General features: G+C 65.6%; 1 protein-coding gene across 1 annotated transcript; it reads left to right on the top strand.

The window, feature by feature from the left end:
- Positions 1-18,434, top strand: SLC6A19 (solute carrier family 6 member 19). Its single transcript, XM_043601717.1, has 12 exons — positions 1-425; positions 6,024-6,164; positions 9,300-9,437; positions 10,496-10,677; positions 10,969-11,079; positions 11,243-11,355; positions 12,476-12,604; positions 12,702-12,858; positions 14,440-14,644; positions 14,733-14,892; positions 16,778-16,940; positions 17,080-18,434. Exons 1-12 carry the CDS (start codon positions 224-226, stop codon positions 17,281-17,283), a joined length of 1,905 nt encoding a protein of 634 aa, XP_043457652.1. The 5' UTR covers positions 1-223; the 3' UTR covers positions 17,284-18,434.
- The last annotated feature ends 353 nt before the right edge of the window (positions 18,435-18,787 follow it).

Raw genomic sequence — 18,787 nt, 5'->3', positions numbered from 1 at the left:
GCGGGGCCGGCCAGCGCCTGTGGGGCAGTCCCGAGGGTCTGCGGCGCCTCCACAGATAAGGCATTAACAGTTGGGGCGGACTCACCTCCAGATCTGCTGACGCCAGGTGCTCGGGGCGAGGTGCCAAAGGTTCCCTATAAAGTGCTGGGGCTCTGGGCCTGCGGCCACTCGCCCTCTGGCTCCCGACCCGCCTGGGCCACCAGGGACCGGCCCTGCGACCACCATGGTGAGGCTCGTGTTGCCCAACCCGGGCCTGGAGGACCGGATCCCGTCCCTGGACCAGCTGGAGAGCATCGAGGCCAAGGAGGCCGGCTCCCGGCCCCAGTGGGACAACAAGGCCCAGTACATGCTCACCTGCGTGGGCTTCTGCGTGGGCCTGGGCAACGTGTGGCGCTTCCCCTACCTGTGCCAGAGCCACGGCGGAGGTGAGCCCCGGGCTGGAAGGGGGTCCGCCTGTGAACAACGGGATGGGGCCCCGGACCGAGGAGCCCATTCGCAGGGAGGGGGAGGAGTCCCCGGGGGCCGTGGTCACACACGCCGTCCCCCTGGAGTGCCACCTGCCTCCCCTGTGGATTCAGCCTCCACGTCCGCAGCGGGGGCAGGGCTGGGCAGGGTTGCAGGGCGGTCCGGGCCCCCACAGCGCTCTGCTCTTGGCTCGTGGGGCCGGCGAGGGATGTCTGCCGCCCGGACCCGCGCGTCCAAGCGTCTGTGTGCGTCCTCGAAGAGCACACCTGACCTGGGTGTGAGGGGTCTGAGGGGAACCGGCCACGCCTCTGGATGGAGCCCCCTCTCTGAGAGCGGGAGGGGCAGCGGGGGACAGCCCTTCGCAGGGCCACCACGCGGGCACCGCACTCCTGCCTGGACAGAGGAGGGAGCTGGGCCGGGAGCAGGCGACCCACAGAAGGACTCCCTGACTTCAGGCCGCCCTGCCACCCCCAGAGGCCTTGGAGGGCCTTGCCTGGACCGCAGGGGTCTCCTTCCACAGGCCGAGGCTGCCCCTCTCCCTCTCCCCCAGCCCTGTGGTGCTGGCTCTGTGTCCTCACCATCTTCGCTTCACCCGCCTCCGGTCCCCGTGGGCGACAGGGACGGAACCCCCACGAGTCCGCGGCCGGGCCCTGGGCCCAGGGAGGGGTGCCGCAGCCCTGGGGAACCCTGGGCTGGGGCTGAGCTGTAAACAAGGAGGGGTCTGGGGCAGGGGCAGGGGCAGGTGCTCACTGGGGAGACGGGCTGTGCAGAGCGGGCTGGCTGTCCCGGGGACGGGGCGCCCCAGTGATGTGTTTGCGGGGCTGTTTGCTTCTTACGCTGAAGCACCCGCAGGCTCTCACCTGGGCTTTGTGGTCTAAAAGCATCCCCGGGAAAGGCAGAAGTGCCCGTTCCTGGGTCAGCCTCAGGGGCCCTGAATTTCCCAGGGTTGAGCTTCCCAAGGTCTGGGAGGGTGTGTCTCACAGACCCCTGGTCCAGCTTCCGACTCTGGAAGCGGAAGCGGAAGCGGCAGCCACAGCACAGGGGGAGCCGGAGGGAGGAGGGGCCCCAGCAGTGCAGCCTCTGCGGTCCGTCCGTGAGCCTGCCTCCCAGCTGCCTCTGGGGCCGCTGCCCCTTCCTTCTGGGACTTCCCGCTCACGTGCCCCCCAGGGCCACCCTAAGAGAGGGTCCCAGCCTGCTCCTGCTCACTTGTAACTGGGAGCCCAGCACCCCGCAGATTTCCTGCCCCCTGGACAGGGAAGGGGCTGGCTGCACCCCTGCACTGCGGTCCCGGTGCTGTATTCACCCGCGGGAACCGTGCCCCCAGACCCTGCAGACTGACGGGGCTGTCCCCCAGTCAGCCCGGGGAGCGGAGGCCTGCCCTGCGCCCCCACAGCGAGGTTCCACGCTGGCGGCGGGGCTGGGGGTCCGACCTCTGAGCTCTGGGACCCTCCGTGGCTCACGCTCTGTCCCGTCCAGGCCACCCACGCCCACCGGGAGGCCAGCGGAGCCCAGGAGGCGGAGGGCCGCAGGGACGTGACCGCAGCCGGTGACCCTCCGCGCGACGCCTCCCACGCCTGCGGCCCCAGCTGTAAGGGGTGGGGGGGTGGCGTGACTTGAGGGAGCTGGTTCCGTGAAGACGTAACATGCCTCCAACTACTTCAGGACTTTTGGGTAATTTGCAAAGTACGACAAATATTCATTTACTTTATTTTTAACTTTATATTTTGGGGGAAAAAAAGGCAGAAAAGTAGACAAAACGACATCCCGGACCCTGATTTCGATTCGGCCGACAACGTTCTGCTGTATCCGCTGTGGCCGCGGCGGTGCGCACGCACGCACCCACCCGACACACCTGCGCGCACACATCACGCACTGACGCACATGCCCACGTGCGCACGCACCCACGCTCTCAATGCGTGCACACTGTACGCACCTACACACGCGGGCAGCCCACACCCACGCGTGTGCACACACGCCCCCGCACAGCCGCGCAACACCCACACAACACGCGCGCACACGGTAGGCACCCACACACACATTCACACGCCCGTGCACCCACACACGCACGTATGCATGCATGCACACACCCACTCACCCACGCGCGCGTGCACCCACGTGCAGTGCCCCCTCTGGCGCATGGCGTTAGGAGACTGTGTGGTCACTCGAAAGGTCCCCAACGCTGGGTCTCTCTGACTGGGGTCTCCGGGGCAGCGCTGTGAAGGGCGCAGGTGCAGGTGGTTCCCGGGTGGGCTGTGTCCTCCGCCTGCACCACCTCAGGGGGCTGTGTTTGGCTAGTGCTCGTCCCACCTCAGTGGGAGTTGGGCACCGGGCTCTGTGCTCGCCTGCAAGTGACACAGGTCCACGAGCCCTGAAGGGCAGGTTTATCCCCACATCACATGGTGGGGTGGCACACAGCCACCCCACGCCCTGACCCAGAGCGGGCACCGGGCAGGCGCTCTCACAGGGAAGCTTCCTGGGGCAGGAGAGAGCATCGGAGGGGGGTGGGGTGGGAATAGGATGCAAATGGGATTAGGGTGGGACTGGGGTGGGACTGGGGTGGGACTGGGGTGGGTATGGGAAGGTGCTGCAGGGTTTGTGGGTCACGCTGTCCTAGGAGGAAACCCATGTGTGGACCTGGGCCTGGGTGGGGGTGCTGGGCAGGGGCACATGAGTGGAGCCCAGAGCTGGCATCAGGAACTCCTCCAAGGGTCCCTGTCTGTCCCCTCCCCCAGAGTCACTGCTGCCACATGTCAGACGCGTCTCCGGGTGCACTTCTCTTTAGGAGTTTCCTCCTCTGTGAGCTCAGATGGTATCGCCCTCTGTGCCTTGGCCATGGTGACCCCGTGCTGTCCTCCCGGGCCTGGAAAGGACCTGGGCACGGGCTCTAAGGTGCAGTCCCCAGGGGCAGGGAGGGCAGAACTGCTCGCCCAAGATGGCTCTCCGGCGTTTGGGTGATTTCTGGAGAGTTCAGTCTGGTCTGGACTGTGGACGGAAGGCGGGAAGGCCCGGGGGTGGGGGTGTGGGGGGCAGCAATCCACATCTGCCTTCAGGATGACAGTGACAGGGATGGAGGCGAGGGACCCTGGGGGAGGCAGGCAGTGTCCTGGGAGGCTGGTCCCCCACCCGCACATCTGTCGCCATCGCCTACGGGAGCCTGGGGAAATGATGCCAGTTTCCCGGGACCAATTCCGTGATGAGTGCCACCCACATCCCACAAAGCCCCTGGCGGCCTGTTGAGAGTGTGGTTACCCCTCAGGACTAACACAACTGGCCCTCCCGTGGGTCTCCAGACTCCCCGCCCTGTTTCCCGGTTCCTTAGAAAGCAAGCCGTGCTTCCGCACCAGCGGGTCTGTCCCCCTTGGGTGCCGTCCACCCCTCCCCCGTGCAGCGGGCTGCCTCTGCGTGTGTGTGCACGCGTGTCCACCGGTGCGGAAGCCTGGGCAGCACAGGGACGCCCGTCTCCAGGGACCTTTGGAACCACATCCGGGCGCCACGGTGCCTGCTGGCCGCTCTCCCTCCTCTGCCCTTCCCTGCTTCCTCCACCTTTACCCACGGGAAGGAAAGAAGTAGCTGGGTTTAAAAAAAAAAAAAAAAAAAGCCACGTATCCCCCGGGGCCTAATCTGTAAAGAGCTCTTGGCCTTGCTGGAGAACATTCTCATCCCTGGAAAGAGCATGGGGCGGAGGGGCTGCTCCAGGCTGGACACTGCCCCGGGCCGGGGTACTGGGTAGGCAGACCCGCCTGCCTCGCTGGGTTGGGCCCCACAACATGGGGGCACAGACAGCTCATTTTGGGGGTGGAGTGGGCATGTGCCTGACCTCTCCTCCCCCCTTCCCCCGCTGACTGGGCCCACCGGGGCGGAGCCTCACACTCAGGGGAGCCGCCCACCTGGAGGAGCTTGTGTGAGGGAGGGCACCAGGAGAACCCAGGTGGCTTCCTGGCAGAGGGGCTATCCGAATGGGGTTTCCCAGGATGAACAGGAGTTTCTCGATGGGGATGGAGGGACCGGAAGGCTGGTGGGTGAAAGTGGCGTCATGAGAAAACGGGAGATTGAAGGACATTCTGGAGCCTTGTCCCCAAATGGACTTGTTTTCTTGGTAATTTTGCTCAGAGATTTTTTCTTTCTCTCTTTTATTTAAAAAAAAATGTTTATTTTTGAGAGAGATAAAGCACGCGAGGTGGCGGGAGGACAGAAAGAGAGGGGGGCAGGGTATCCAAAGTGGGCTCCGTGCTGACAGCAGCGAGCCTGACGCAGGGCTCGGACTCACAGCGAGATCCTGGCCTGAGCTGATGTTGGACCTTTGACCGGCCGAGCTCCCAGGCGCCCCGCTTAGAGATTCAAATCAAGCCCCTAAGGAAACGTTGGAGAGGCAGCTCTTTTATTTTATCTTAACCCTCACGGACACGGTGACACGGTGACCCAGTGAGCAGGTCCTGGTGGGGTGTAGGTGGCCCCTGCCCGTGAGCCTGTGGCCCGGGCTGGGCCCCCAGACCCAAGGGGATCCAGCTGGTGGGTCTTCCGTTCCCCGTGCCCGTCCTCGCTCTTTGATTTTCTGTCATTGTCACCTTGAGGGCCACATCCCCAGTCGTGGCCCATGCCCCTTGCTGTCCTGGAATTTTGACCTCGGCATCCGAAGGGGCCTGTCCCTGGAGCCCCGCGTTGGGAGGGAGGCCACTCAGGCAGTCCAGCACGCAGACCAAGGATGGCCCACTGCGGGGTGGGAGCGCCACTGGGCTCCGTGCGGGGGGCGGGGGGGCTGTCCCTCCCAACACAAGGGCCCCCGCAGAGGAGAAAGAGGCAGGGAGCGAACCCAGGGCAGAGGGGGTATAGGCTGATGCTGGCAGAGATGGCCCAGGAGAGGGACCGAATGCTCGCCCCTCCCCCGCCCCCCGTCGAACGCACCAGTCAGTCCTGAAGCCATCGGTGTGTCCAGACCCTCGTCAGGAGTCCCTGCGGCGCAGCTGCGACCTGGCCCGAAGTTCACGCTCTGCTGACCTCGGCTGTGCCGGTCTCTGCTAGGTCGAGCTCGGCCTGAGGAGGGAGCGGCCCAGGGGCCCCGAGCCCGCCGCCTTCACTAATTTCCCGTCTCAACCTGCCGTCCTGCGCTGAGCCAGCCTGGTCCTGGTGCCCCCAGTCCCGGGGGTCCCTGCATCCCCTCATGTGGTCGCAGCTCCGGGTCAGGGCCTTCCGAGGCCCTCAGTGTTCCCCAGCTAGCCTCCCGAGGCTCAGATCAAGGACCCCGGCGTGCACTCCCCCCGGGTCGGTGTCTGAACCCTCCGCTCCCGTGACCTCTCCCCTCTGACCCTCGCACCCGGCTCCCCCCCCCGGCACGCGGACGCCTCCGCTGATTCCGGGGGCTGCCGTCACGCCCACGGACGCCACCGTCGGGAGGTGGGGCGTGGTGGCTCCCTGCGCGGCGGTGCTCGTGGCCTTGTGGTCGGGAAGCTCCCGAGTTTGTGTCTCTGCAGGTGCTTCCTACAAACGCCTGCGTCGCCAGGGGTGGCCCGTCGCCCTCCCGTGAGCCGTCCTCTGACACGCTGCCGCTTCTGCCCACACAGGGGCCTTCATGATCCCGTTCCTCATCCTGCTGGTCGTGGAGGGCATCCCCCTGCTGCACCTGGAGTTCGCCATCGGGCAGAGGCTGCGGAAGGGGAGCGTGGGCGTCTGGAGCTCCATCCACCCGGCCCTGAAGGGCGTAGGTGCGCCGCCGGCTCTGCGGCTCTGCCGGTCCCGTATTGGCAGCAGGCGCCCCTCCTTCCTTCCCCGCCTTCACTGCCTGATTTCAGGGAGAGGAGGGGCCCAGCGCTTGGGCCCCGCCCCCCGGGCCTTCGCAGACCCCTCCTTACAAGCTCAGGTCAGGGCCTGGGTCACTGCTGGCCGCCAGGGGCCAGCGGGGCAGCGGACACCATCCTGGGTCCCCAGGCGCCCAGCGGGTTGGAGGGTGTAGACGCACGGGGAGAGTAGAGACCCCGCCCCTGCCGACTCCCTGCCCTGATCAGGGCTCGGCAGTGGCTGGATGGCCCGGAGCTGGGCTGACTGCTGAGGCCACACTCTTGCTCTCCAAGTTTCCTCCGTCCACTCCTTACGGTCAGCAAGGAGGTTCCTCCCAGCAGTGACACCTCAACCGGCACTGACCCCTCGGCTGGCACTGACCCCTCGCCCCAGCACTGACCCCTCAGCCAGCAGTGACCCCTCGCCCGGCACTGACCCCTCACCCAGCAGTGACCCCTCGCCGGGCACTGACCCCTCACTACAGCACTGACACCACACCCAGCAGTGACCCCTCACCCGGCACTAACCCCTCACCCAGCAGTGACCCTTCGCCCGGCACTGACCCCTCACCCAGGAGTGACCCCTCGCCTGGCACTGACCCCTCACCCAGCAGTGACCCCTCACCCGGCACTGCTCCCTCGCCCAGCAGTGACCCCTCGCCCAGCAGTGACTCGTCACCCGGCACTGACCCCTCACCCGGCACTGACCCCTCACCCGGCAGTGACCCCTCGCCCGGCACTGACCCCTCACTACAGCACTGACACCACACCCAGCAGTGACCCCTCGCCCGGCACTGACCCCTCACCCAGCAGTGACCCCTCGCCCGGCACTGACCCCTCACCCAGCAGTGACCCCTCGCCGGGCACTGACCCCTCACTACAGCACTGACACCACACCCAGCAGTGACCCCTCACCCGGCACTAACCCCTCACCCAGCAGTGACCCTTCGCCCGGCACTGACCCCTCACCCAGGAGTGACCCCTCGCCTGGCACTGACCCCTCACCCAGCAGTGACCCCTCACCCGGCACTGCTCCCTCGCCCAGCAGTGACCCCTCGCCCAGCAGTGACTCGTCACCCGGCACTGACCCCTCACCCGGCACTGACCCCTCACCCGGCAGTGACCCCTCGCCCGGCACTGACCCCTCACTACAGCACTGACACCACACCCAGCAGTGACCCCTCGCCCGGCACTGACCCCTCACCCAGCAGTGACCCCTCGCCCGGCACTGACCCCTCACCCAGCAGTGACCCCTCGCCGGGCACTGACCCCTCACTACAGCACTGACACCACACCCAGCAGTGACCCCTCACCCGGCACTAACCCCTCACCCAGCAGTGACCCTTCGCCCGGCACTGACCCCTCACCCAGGAGTGACCCCTCGCCTGGCACTGACCCCTCAGCCCAGCACTGATTCCTCCCCCAGCAGTGACCCCTCGCCTGGCACTGACCCCTCACCCCAGCACTGATTCCTCCCCCAGCAGTGACCCCTCATCCGGCACTAACCCCTCACCCAGCAGTGACCCCTCACCCGGCACTGCTCCCTCGCCCAGCAGTGACCCCTCGCCCAGCAGTGACTCGTCACCCGGCACTGACCCCTCACCCGGCACTGACCCCTCACCCGGCAGTGACCCCTCGCCCGGCACTGACCCCTCACCCCAGCAGTGACCCCTCACCCAGCAGTGACCCCTCTCCCGGCACTGACCACTCACCCCAGCAACGACCCCCCCCTCACCCAGCACTAACCCTTCACCCAGCAGTGACCCCTCGCCCAGCACTGACCACTCGACCGGCAGTGACCCCTGGCCCACCAGTGACCCCTCACCCACCAGTGACCCCTCAGCCGGCACTGACCTCTTGCCTGGCACTGACCCTTAACCCCAGCACTGACCCCTCACCCGGCAGTGACCCCTTGCCCGGCACTGACCTCTCACCCCAGCAGTGACACCTCACCTGGCACTGACCCCTCGCCCACCAGTGACCCCTTGCCCGGTACTGACCCCTTACCCAGCAGTGACCCCTCGCCTACCAGTGACCCCTCGCCCGGCACTGACCCCTTGCCCGGCACTGACCACTCGCCCGGCACTGACCCATCACCCAGCAGTGACCCCTTGCCCGGCACTGACCCTTCACCCCAGCACTGACCCCTCACCCACCAGTGACCCCTTGCCCAGCACTGACCTCTCGCCCGGCACTGACACCTCACCCGGCACTGACCCCTCGCCCACCAGTGACCCCTTGCCCAGCACTGACCTCTCGCCTGGCACTGATCCCTCGCCCGGCACTGACCCCTCGCCCACCAGTGACCCCTCGCCCGGCACTGACCCTTCACCCAGCAGTGACCCCTCGCCCGGCACTGACCTCTCACCCAGCAGTGACCCCTCGCCCGGCACTGACCCCTTGCCCACCAGTGACCCCTCGCCCAGCACTGACCCCTCGCCCGGCAGTGACCCCTCGCCCGGCACTGACCCCTCGCCCACCAGTGACCCCTCGCCCGGCACTGACCCCTCGCCCAGCACTGACCCCTCGCCCACCAGTGACCCCTCGCCCGGCACTGACCCCTCACCCGGCACTGACCCCTCGCCCGGCACTGACCCCTCACCCCAGCACTGACCCCTCACCCACCAGTGACCCCTCGCCCAGCACTGACCCCTCGCCTGGCAGTGACCCCTCGCCCGGCACTGACCCCTCACCCGGCAGTGACCCCTCGCCCGGCACTTACCCCTCGCCCACCAGTGACCCCTCGCCCGGCACTGACCCCTCGCCCACCAGTGACCCCTCGCCCGGCACTGACCCCTCGCCCACCAGTGACCCCTCAGCCGGCACTGACCCCTCGCCCGGCAGTGACCCTTCACCCGGCAGTGACCACTCGCCCGGCACTGACCCTCACCCAGCAGTGACCCCTCGCCCGGCACTGACCCCTAGCCCACCAGTGACCCCTCGCCCGGCACTGACCCCTAGCCCACCAGTGACCCCTCGCCCGGCACTGACCCCTCGCCCGGCACTGACCCCTCGCCCGGCAGTGACCCCCACTCCTGAGCAGTGACGGTCTGGTCCCTCCAGGCATCGCGTCCATGTTCGTGTCCTTCATGGTGGGCCTCTACTACAACACCATCATCGCCTGGGTCATGTGGTACTTCTTCAACTCCTTCCAGGACCCCCTGCCCTGGAGTGAGTGTCCGCTCAACGCCAACAAGACAGGTGAGCCCTGGGCAGGGCCGGGGAGCTGGGGAGCTGCCACCAGCAGGGTGGGGAGGCCGCACCTTTGATCACGCGGGCTGACCGTCCACGGACACTCGCCCTCTGGTTTTCCAGATTTTGGATGCCTGGAGCTCAGGTCGGGCAAAACCCAGGGCACACTTAAGGCAACAGGGCATTAAAAGCAGGGCACGTTGCAGGAGAAAAGCCCTCAAAAATGGTGGCTTCCCCGTGAGGAGGGGCGGTGCGGCCCAGGAAGGGGGTGCTGCCCATCCGCCTGGGCCTTGCAGCGAGCGCAGCCGCGCGTGGGGTTCTGAGTTGCCGGGGGGATGTGCGTGGGGTGTCCCGGAAGCCGCTCCCCGACGTTGTTGGGACGGCGTCCTGAGCCCTCCCCGGGCCAAGCCTGCGGGGTTCTTGTCTGCCCGCAGCAGGGACGAGAGGGAGAGGGCAGGCAGTCAAGGCCCGGGTGCACACCCCCCACATGCACACGTGTGTGGGTGTGCATATGCGCATGTACACATAGGTCTGAGTGCGTGTGCACGCATGTATGCATGGGAGGTGTGTTTACGTGCAGGTACACTCGTGTGCACATATTTGTGTGAATGTGCACCGTGTGTGGGTGCATATGCATATGTGGGTGTGCATGTGCGGGTGTGGGTGTGCGGGTGTACGCGTGCATGCGTAGGCGTGCGTTTGTGGGTACGCGTGTGCATGTACCCGCATGCGCGTATGTGCGGGTGTGGGTGTGCATGCGCGTGTGTGCGGGTGTGGGTGTGCATGCGTGGGTGTGCGGGTGTGGGTGTACACGTGTGGGCATGCGGGTGTGTGGGTGTGCGGGTGTGTGTGCATGGGTGTGTGGGTGTGCGTGTGCGCATGTGCGCGTGTATGGGTGTGTGTGCGGGTGTGCGTGTGTGGGTGTGCACGGGCACATACAACGTCCCCGCTGTCAATGTCTCAAAAACACGACCTGTGTTTCTCCTGGCTCGGGTCCCGGTCCCCCTGTTCCCCACCTTGGCTCGCGCCCCGTGCCCGCTCTGATGTGTGCGAGTGCCCGCCCCCAGGCTACGTGGAGGAGTGCGCGCGCAGCTCCTCCGTGGACTATTTCTGGTACCGGGAGACCCTCAACATCTCCACCTCCATCAGCGACTCCGGCTCCGTGCAGTGGTGGGTCCTGCTCTGCCTGACCTGTGCCTGGAGCGTGCTCTACGTGTGCACCATCCGCGGCATCGAGACCACCGGCAAGGTGCCCGCGGGGCTGGGGGGCGCCCGTGCACCTTCAGCCGCTGGGAGGGTCGTGACCCCTCCCCCCCACCGCTGTCTGGGCGGGGCCTCTGCTGCTCACGTGCTCAGGAAGCCGTGGGACCCACGGTATCCCCAGTCGGGAGGCACCAGATGGTCACGGTCACGCAGAACGCTGGGAAGTGGAGGGCCGGGCACACCTCCCTGCCTGGAGTCTGGGGGCCAGGGGCACCCGGGAGGGGGTCCTAACCCGCAGCCCTCTCTTCCCACCCCCCTGCACCTGCCCCGCCCACAGGCCGTGTACGTCACCTCAACACTGCCCTACGTCGTCCTGACCATCTTTCTCATCCGGGGTCTGACACTGAAGGGAGCCACCAGTGGTATCGTGTTTCTCTTCACACCCAACGTGAGTCCCCTGAGGTCCGCTCAGAGGCAGGGGGTGGCCCGGCTGGGGGCGTCAGGGGCCCATCTGCTCAAGTACAGCTGTGTGGACAGAGGGTGGCCGCCACCGGGCCGTGTGTCAGCCAACACCTTGGGAGTGAGGCTGAGGGGTCTCTGTCCTGCCACAGGTCACGGAGCTGGCCAACCCGGTCACCTGGCTGGACGCGGGGGCTCAGGTCTTCTACTCCTTCTCGCTGGCCTTCGGGGGTCTCATCTCCTTCTCCAGCTACAACTCTGTGCAGTGAGTGTGGGCGGGCCTCCCTACCAAGGGCGGGGCGGTGGGTACAGGGACCTGGGTCCCAGCAGTGTGGGTGGCCACAGGGTGCATAGAGGCAGGCTGGTGACTCCGGAGGGCTTTCACCAGGGGGGGTCCCTCCAGTGAGGCCCGTTTACGACCCAGCCTCCCCTTGGCGCCTCGGTCTCCGTGACCCTGAGCCCTGGAGTTCAACCCCCCTCGCCCCCAGGCACCCAGGACCCCCAGGGGCGCCCGTCCCTGCAGCCCAGCCCAGGCCGACACCCACACGGCAGGGGCCCAAACCTCCAGGGTCTCCAGGACCATCGGGTTGGGACCAGTGGTCCAGCAGAGAGCCGAGCGAGCCTCGGGAGCAGACGCGGAGGGGGAGGGGCCGTGGTGCTGGGCGGGACAGGACATGCTCCCCCCGCCCCCCACCCGGGCCGTTAGCCCGCTGGGCTCCCACGTTCCCAGGGTCGTGCCACTGCCGCCTCCAGGCCCTGCAGATGCCGCCCGCCCCAGGGAGCCCCGTGCCCCCTCCCCTGAGCCAGCCGCCGCCTCTTGGGCTGTTTCGAGGGCACGGACACCCGGGAGCCGTCCTCTGCGTCTGGTTTCCGTCACCGCACCATGTCCTTGGGGTCCGGCCCTGCTGCAGCCTGTGTCGGGGCGTGCTTCCTCCCACGACCGAGACACGCCCGGTGTGTGGATGGGCACGCTGTGTTCACCCAGCCGTCCCGTGGCGGGCCTGATTTTTCCACACCCTCGCCAACACCTTATTATCCCACTTTCTGATGCCGGCCATCAGAAGCATCTGGAAGGAGGGTGTTAGCATCGGCGGGTGGGGGTGGGAGGTCAGGGGCCATGTTCTGGGCCCTCTGGGCTGCAGGGGGGCTTTGGGCGTCCAGGGGGAGTTGGGGGTCCTGGCCAAGCCCAGCACCTCGAGGCCTCACGACCCAGGGGAGTAGGGATTTGAACCCGGGGTCTCCAGGACTGGCGGCTATGGGGGCGTGGGGAAGTGGCAGAAGGGCAGAGCGGGGTCGGGACGCAGCTGCGCCGTCTTCGCTGAGCGCCGACACGGGCCGGGCGGGCGTCCCCGGCCGTCAGTGACCAGCCAGTGCTCTCACTGCAGCAACAACTGTGAGAGGGACTCGGTGATCGTGTCGGTCATCAACGGCTTCACGTCCGTGTACGCGGCCACCGTGGTCTACTCCATCATCGGCTTCCGTGCCACCGAGCGCTTCGACGACTGCTTCAACACGTAGGTGGCTCGCCTGCCCTGAGGAGCTTGCAAACTGCCTCCAGGGAGCCCCCCCCCCCCCGCCCCCGGGCCTGCAGCCAGCCTGGCTCTCTTCCAGGAACATCCTGACGCTTATCAACGGCTTCGACCTGCCTGAGGGCAACGTGACGCAGGAGAACTTCGCGGAGGTGCAGCAGTGGTTCAATGCCACGGAGCCCGAGGCCTACGCGAAACTGCATTTCCAGACCTGCGACATGAACTCCTTCCTCTCGGAGGTCGGTGCCTTGGGTGGCGCCCCTGCGGTTCGGGCTCTGGGGGCAGGGGGCGGGCGGGCGCCGAGCTTCCCCTGCGAGCCCGGGGCCCACGGGCCCGGCCTCCTCCAGTGCCTCACGTCAGACACGTGAAAACCCTCCGTGGGCCACTTTTACTATAGTTCCTCCTACAAAAACGCCAGTGTCCTTGTAACCGTCCCACAACCTCGCTTGATTGGCGTGTGTCACTCGGGGAGGCTGACGCATCTCAGTACAGCTGCAGATCTGCTCTGCTGTGCCACTGCCTTTGAACTCCAGTCTTCTTTTCTCTTTTATTAAAGACACGTTTTTAATATCTTCTTTTTGGGGGAGCGCAAGGTAGGAAGGGGCAGAGAGAGGGGGACGGAGGATCCAAAGCAATCTCTGCACGGATAGGCTGTCTGCACAGAGTGTGACGTGGGGTTCGAATTCACAAACTGCGAGATCACGGCCCGAGCCGAGGTCGACGCGCAACTGACCGGGCCACCTGGGCGCCCCTCTAAGTCCAATTTTAACGATGAGTGATGTTTCCATATCGTTAAGGTTTATGAGCCCGGATTTATCAGTTTTAATTCTGCAATTTTCTTATCTGGAGCTGCACGGTATTTGGGGGCATGCCACATGCCGCCAGGGCCCTGGCCACGAGTTTTCCATCAGCAGTGGGTCCCCGCCGCCCCATCCCCAGCCCCAGGCCACCAGGCTGCTGCGTCTGCCTCTGGTTTTGCTGCAGTCTGTGCCCCGAGGCTGGCTGGGCTCGCCCGGTCATCCTGAGTTTCCTCACATGGGCGCACCGCTGCCCTTCGCTACCACGTCCTCCCGAAGTCCTGGCTCGCCCCGCAGGGCGGAGCTGGTGTGTGGAGGGCAGCGGCACGTTTTCCACAGACTCATGTAGATGCCGTGAAGTTACTTTGGGGTCCCTGACTTCTGAGTGGGTCCCCGGGACCGGAGCCCGTGACCTGCAGGGAACACGGGGGCCCCGGGCTCCCGACTTAGCCTCTCAGCCCCACCAGGAACACCCGCCGCCTGGAGGGAGGAGCCAAGGCAGAGGTCTCACTGACCCACGTGGGGCCAAAGGCAGGGGCACGGGGTCAGCCGGGGTGCCACGCGGAGCCCTGGCACTTCTGCGTCCGCAAGCCCGTCGGCGCGCACAGCCTGGCCCACTGCTCACAGCCCTAGGGCGTCTGTTTGGGACGCGTGCTCAGGCTAGTAAAGACATCCCGGGCTCTGAGCCCAGCTGTGTGGGGAGCGGCTCAGGAAGCGTCCTGTGGGGTGACACCTGTCAGCGAGCAGACGGTCTGCCGTGCCTGCCACATGTCCGTCTGGGCCGCGTGGGGCCCTGACTGCTGCCAAGCAGTGCCACCCACTTCCTGGTGTTTGAACTCAGTCAGCTTTTAAAAATGCAGTTGGGCCCAAGAGATGAGTTCTGGTGGTTTTCCCGGGTGGCTGAAATCAGCGCTTTCCTTGTGCGGGGGGCGGAGGAGGGGTGTTCAGCAGGTGCAGGGACGGGGAAGGACAGGGGCCCTCGGGAGGGCGTGTGCCTCGCTGATGGAGCTGCCCACCCTGCAGGGCGTGGAGGGCACGGGGCTGGCCTTCATCGTCTTCACGGAGGCCATCACCAAAATGCCTGTGTCCCCGCTGTGGTCCGTCCTCTTCTTCATCATGCTCTTCTGCCTGGGCCTGTCGTCCATGTTTGGCAACATGGAGGGCGTGGTCGTGCCCCTGCAGGACCTCAAGATCATCCCCGAAAAGTGGCCCAAAGAGCTGCTCACAGGTATGTGGGGCCGGGACAGCCTCCAGGCTGCAGCCTCGGCCGGGGCGCGGGGCCTGGGTCCGCAGCAGCCGTGTTCTCTGTCCCGAAGGCCTCATCTGCCTGGGGACGTACCTGATCGCGTTCATCTTCACGCTGAACTCGGGCCAGTACTGGCTGTCCCTGCTGGACAGCTACGCCGGTTCCATCCCGCTGCTCATCATCGCCTTCTGCGAGATGTTTGCCGTGGTCTACGTGTACGGTGTGGACAGGTAAGAGGGAGGCAGGAAGTTCCCGCGCTCGGGGCACGGGGAGACGGGCGTGTGTGACGCGGGGCCGGGCGTGCATGTCCCTGGAGAGCGCACGGGGAATGGGTCGGCGGGGCCGTGGGCAGAGGAGACGGGCCGCCCGGAGCCGTGTGAACTTCCAGCCGTGGGTGCATCCAGACCCAGCACAGATGAGCACGCAGTCTTGGGGGTGGGAGAGAGGAATCGGCAACCACCCAGAAACAGACCCCTCCGGTCTGACCATGCGATTGAAAATTCCTAACTGAGGGGCGCCTGGGTGGCTCAGTCGGTTGAGCGGCCGACTTCAGCTCAGGTCATGATCTCATGGTCCGTGGGTTCGAGTCCCGCATTGGGCTCTGTGCTGACAGCTCAGAGCCTGGAGCCTGTTTCGGATTCTGTGTCTCCCTCTCTCTCTGCCCACCCCTCGGCTCATGCTCTGTCTCAAATATGAATAAACGTAAAAAAAAAAAAAAATTAAAAAAAAAAAAGAAAATTCCTAACTGAGGACAGCTGTGCCACACGGAGGCGAAGCACTGTCGTGTCTCACAGGCCGCGAAGCCTGAACTACATGAGACGCGGGCGCAGGTGGATCAGGAGGGGCTGAGTAGCCGCGGGGCCGGGGCGCGAGCAGCGGAAGTGAGAGCTGGACGCGGCCGGGGCAGGGCGCTCGCCGTGGGGAGCAAGGCTTCCCTGTGGGGCCCCGGGGCTGCCGGCCCGGGAGGGGGCGGTGCTGTGTGCTTCACTACAACTAGGGGCGCGTGGCCAGGGGAGCTCCGTGGCGCGGGTGCTCTGGGCCTTTCTAGGGGAGACGGTGCCACGCAGCCAGACGGAGCCCCAGGTGAAGAGAGGTGGTGAGTGGGCCTGTCAGTGGTCTGCTCAGCCAGACGCTCAGGGCATCACGCCCCGCTTGGAGGTGAGCCGGGGCCCAGAACGAGGCCGAGGTGCCCTCGCCAGGGGCCGGGCTCACCGGGGCCTCAGAGACCGCCGGCCGGTGTCCGGCACCAGTGCGCACGCACGAGCCCTGGGAGGCACGCCGATGTCGGGATGCAGCCTCTGTACCCGCGAGAGCTTGCCCGCGCTGGGACATAACACGCTTCGAACCAGCCGGGGGGCCACCGAGGAACGCGCCCCGGCTCACTGCTCTAGCAGACTCGGGGAAGAGAGTTGTGATGCAGGCCCGTGACCGAGTGAATGAGGGCACGGCCATCTGTGAGCGCCCCGGGACGGCGCGGAGCCGGACGCTCGTGGGGGTCGCTGCACGACACACGGGGGGACGGACCGGCACAGAGGAGACACACCACGGCCTCCCTGGCCCTGCTGGGTCCAGCCTGGGGCTGAGGCCTGGGCAGCGGTACCTTCCCAGAAATGTCCTCTGGATTCTCTGTGTCCTGGGCAGCTCGTGGCCACGCTCCGCGGGCGCCACGCTCATTTCTACGGAACGCAGGCTCTGGTGCAGAAGGCAGTCCGGCCCAGGGCGGGGGTGGGGTGGGGTGGGGGGGGGTGGGGGGGTGGAGGCTGTCCAGCTGTGGAGCCGCTGCCCTGCAGGGAGGCTGGGACGGGACGGCCTCCCAGCCTGCCCTTCGTCCCCGGAGCTCTAACCCTGCTCAGCGAGGCCTGCCCGGACCTCCATGTGGCAAGTCTGCGGGCTGGAGCCCTGGGCGGTGGCGCCTTGGGCCTCCAGAGGCTAGTCCCTGGGGTGGCAGGTCTCTGTGCACAGGGACGGCCGGGACTCCGGTCAGAGGAAAGGCCAGGCTGTGGCTGCAGACGGTGACGTCTGTCTGGGCTGGACAGGCCAGCCGCCCTCGGCCTTGAGGGGATCGTAGGCCTGGCCGCGTCCCGGTGACAGCTTTCCTCCCATCTCCGTGTCCAGGTTCAGCAGGGACATCGAGTTCATGATTGGCCACAAGCCCAACATCTTCTGGCAAGTCACGTGGAGGGTGGTCAGTCCACTGCTTATGCTGGTCATTTTCCTGTTCTTCTTTGTGGTCAAGGTCAACGAGGAGCTGATCTACAGCGTCTGGGACCCTGCCTATGTGAGCCGAGGGGCTGCAGCAGAGGGGGTCTTGCTCCCTGTGGGGTCGGGAGCCCAGGGTGCCCCTCCCCTCTGCCACGAGGGCCGGGAGGTGACCTACGGGGCTGTACATGCGGCTGTCACCCCTGCTCTCTCCCCAGGAGGAGTTTCCTAAATCCCAGAAGGTCACGTACCCAGGCTGGGTGTATGCCGTGGTGGTCATCGTGGCTGGGGTGCCCTGCCTGGCCATCCCCGTCTTCGCCATCTACAAGCTCATCAGGAACCGCTGCCAGAGACGGGGGGACCGCCAGGGGCTGGTCAGCAGGGTGTCCACGACCTCCATCAACGGGGACCTGAAGTACTAAACGGCCTGGCCCAGGGCGTGTGGCCGTCGGAGTGAGGGGGGAGTCCAGGCCACACGCTTGAAAGTGTGTGCGTGTGTGTGTATATACACGTGTGGGTGTGTATGTGTGCACAGATGAGTGTATGCATGTGCATACTGTGTGTACATGTGTGTGCACGCATAGGCACGTGTGTACATGTGTGCACGTGTGTATGTGTGCATGTGTGTGCGTGTACACTTGAGCATATACACAAGTGCACGTATATACATGTGAGCGTGGGGGGGTGTATGTGAGCACGTGTGCATGCCTGTGTGTGTATATATGTTGAAATGTGTGTGTGTACACGTGCATGAGTACAGGGTGGGCATGTGTATAATGTATTGTGTGCACGAGTATAAATACGTGCATACATGTTTGTGTGCACACGCTCCGAGGACAGTTGGAGCTGCGGCGTCCTGGGGAGGCCGCGTCTGCACTGCTCGCCTGCACCCCTCAGGACCGGCCTCGTTGCCACCCACCTTCACCTTGCTGTCGACCCTTGACCTAGGAGGTACCTGTGAGGTCGGGACACTGGTGCCCCACCTGAGGATGGCCCTCCTCAGGCCCCTTGGCTGTGAGCCTGAGAAGACTCGGCTGGGTCCTTCGGAGGCCTGACCATGCCACTGCCCCCCCCCCCCCCCCCCTGCAAGCTCCGAGCTCTGGCAAAGTGCCAGCTCGGTGAATTCCAGTGAGTTCCAAGCCAGTTAATCATTGCTTCTGCCACCGCAGGTAGATGAGCAGTTAGACGGAGCTCAGCTGGGCCCGGGCTGAGGCGGAAACCACCTTTGTGTTTTCCTTAAAAGGAAGTGAACCGCATGAACGCGTAGCCAGGTGTTGGAAAGGCCAGTTATACGGTAACTCGGCCATGGCCACCACGGTCGAGGACAGTCCACGGTCCCGAGCACGGCAAGGACCGGGAGGCCTAACCGCTCGGTGCCACTCAGTGAAGTCGGGCTCTGGCTCTTCCCTCCCTGTCTCGTGAAGGTTGTTTTCTGGGATTCGACAGCCAGTCTCAGTCACGTGGCACTTGGGGTGGTTTTCTTTTTTTTTTTTTTTTGAGACAGAGAGACAGAGCATGAATGGGGGAGGGGCAGAGAGAGAGGGAGACACAGAATCGGAAGCAGGCTCCAGGCTCTGAGCCATCAGCCCAGAGCCCGACGCGGGGCTCGAACTCACGGACCGTGAGATCGTGACCTGAGCTGAAGTCGGACGCTTAACCAACTGAACCACCCAGGCGCCCCCTGGGGTGGTTTTCTTAATGGGCTGGTCGCCTCCACCCTCCACAGAAAAAGCCTGGAGACTTAAGTTAAACTGGACTTTCTGAGGATCCCCTGGGCAGGGGTGGGGACCTGGGTCCTGGCGCCGAGTCCCCCCCCCCACCGCGACATCCCTGTCCCATCGCCTCCCATCTGGCAGTGACCACGGAGCGGAGCCCTGCAGCCCCCGCTACGAACCTCCAAACATCGGGGCGTGTCCAGTCCTGTGC

This window comes from Prionailurus bengalensis, chromosome A1 (genome assembly GCF_016509475.1).
Source record: "Prionailurus bengalensis isolate Pbe53 chromosome A1, Fcat_Pben_1.1_paternal_pri, whole genome shotgun sequence".
Lineage (NCBI taxonomy): Eukaryota > Metazoa > Chordata > Mammalia > Carnivora > Felidae > Prionailurus > Prionailurus bengalensis.
The sequence above is the reverse complement of the archived record's forward strand: the minus strand, read 5'-3'. Positions and strand labels throughout refer to the sequence as shown.

What these genes read in the sequence shown, in the direction of transcription:
- SLC6A19 (XM_043601717.1), top strand. Translation starts at nt 224, where the DNA reads ATGGTGAGGCTCGTGTTGCCCAACCCGGGCCTGGAGGACCGGATCCCG. An exon ending in GTGCCAGAGCCACGGCGGAG is followed by an intron (nt 426 to 6,023) that starts GTGAGCCCCGGG and finishes CTGCCCACACAG; the next exon opens with GGGCCTTCATGATCCCGTTC. An exon ending in GCCCAAAGAGCTGCTCACAG is followed by an intron (nt 14,645 to 14,732) that starts GTATGTGGGGCC and finishes TCTGTCCCGAAG; the next exon opens with GCCTCATCTGCCTGGGGACG.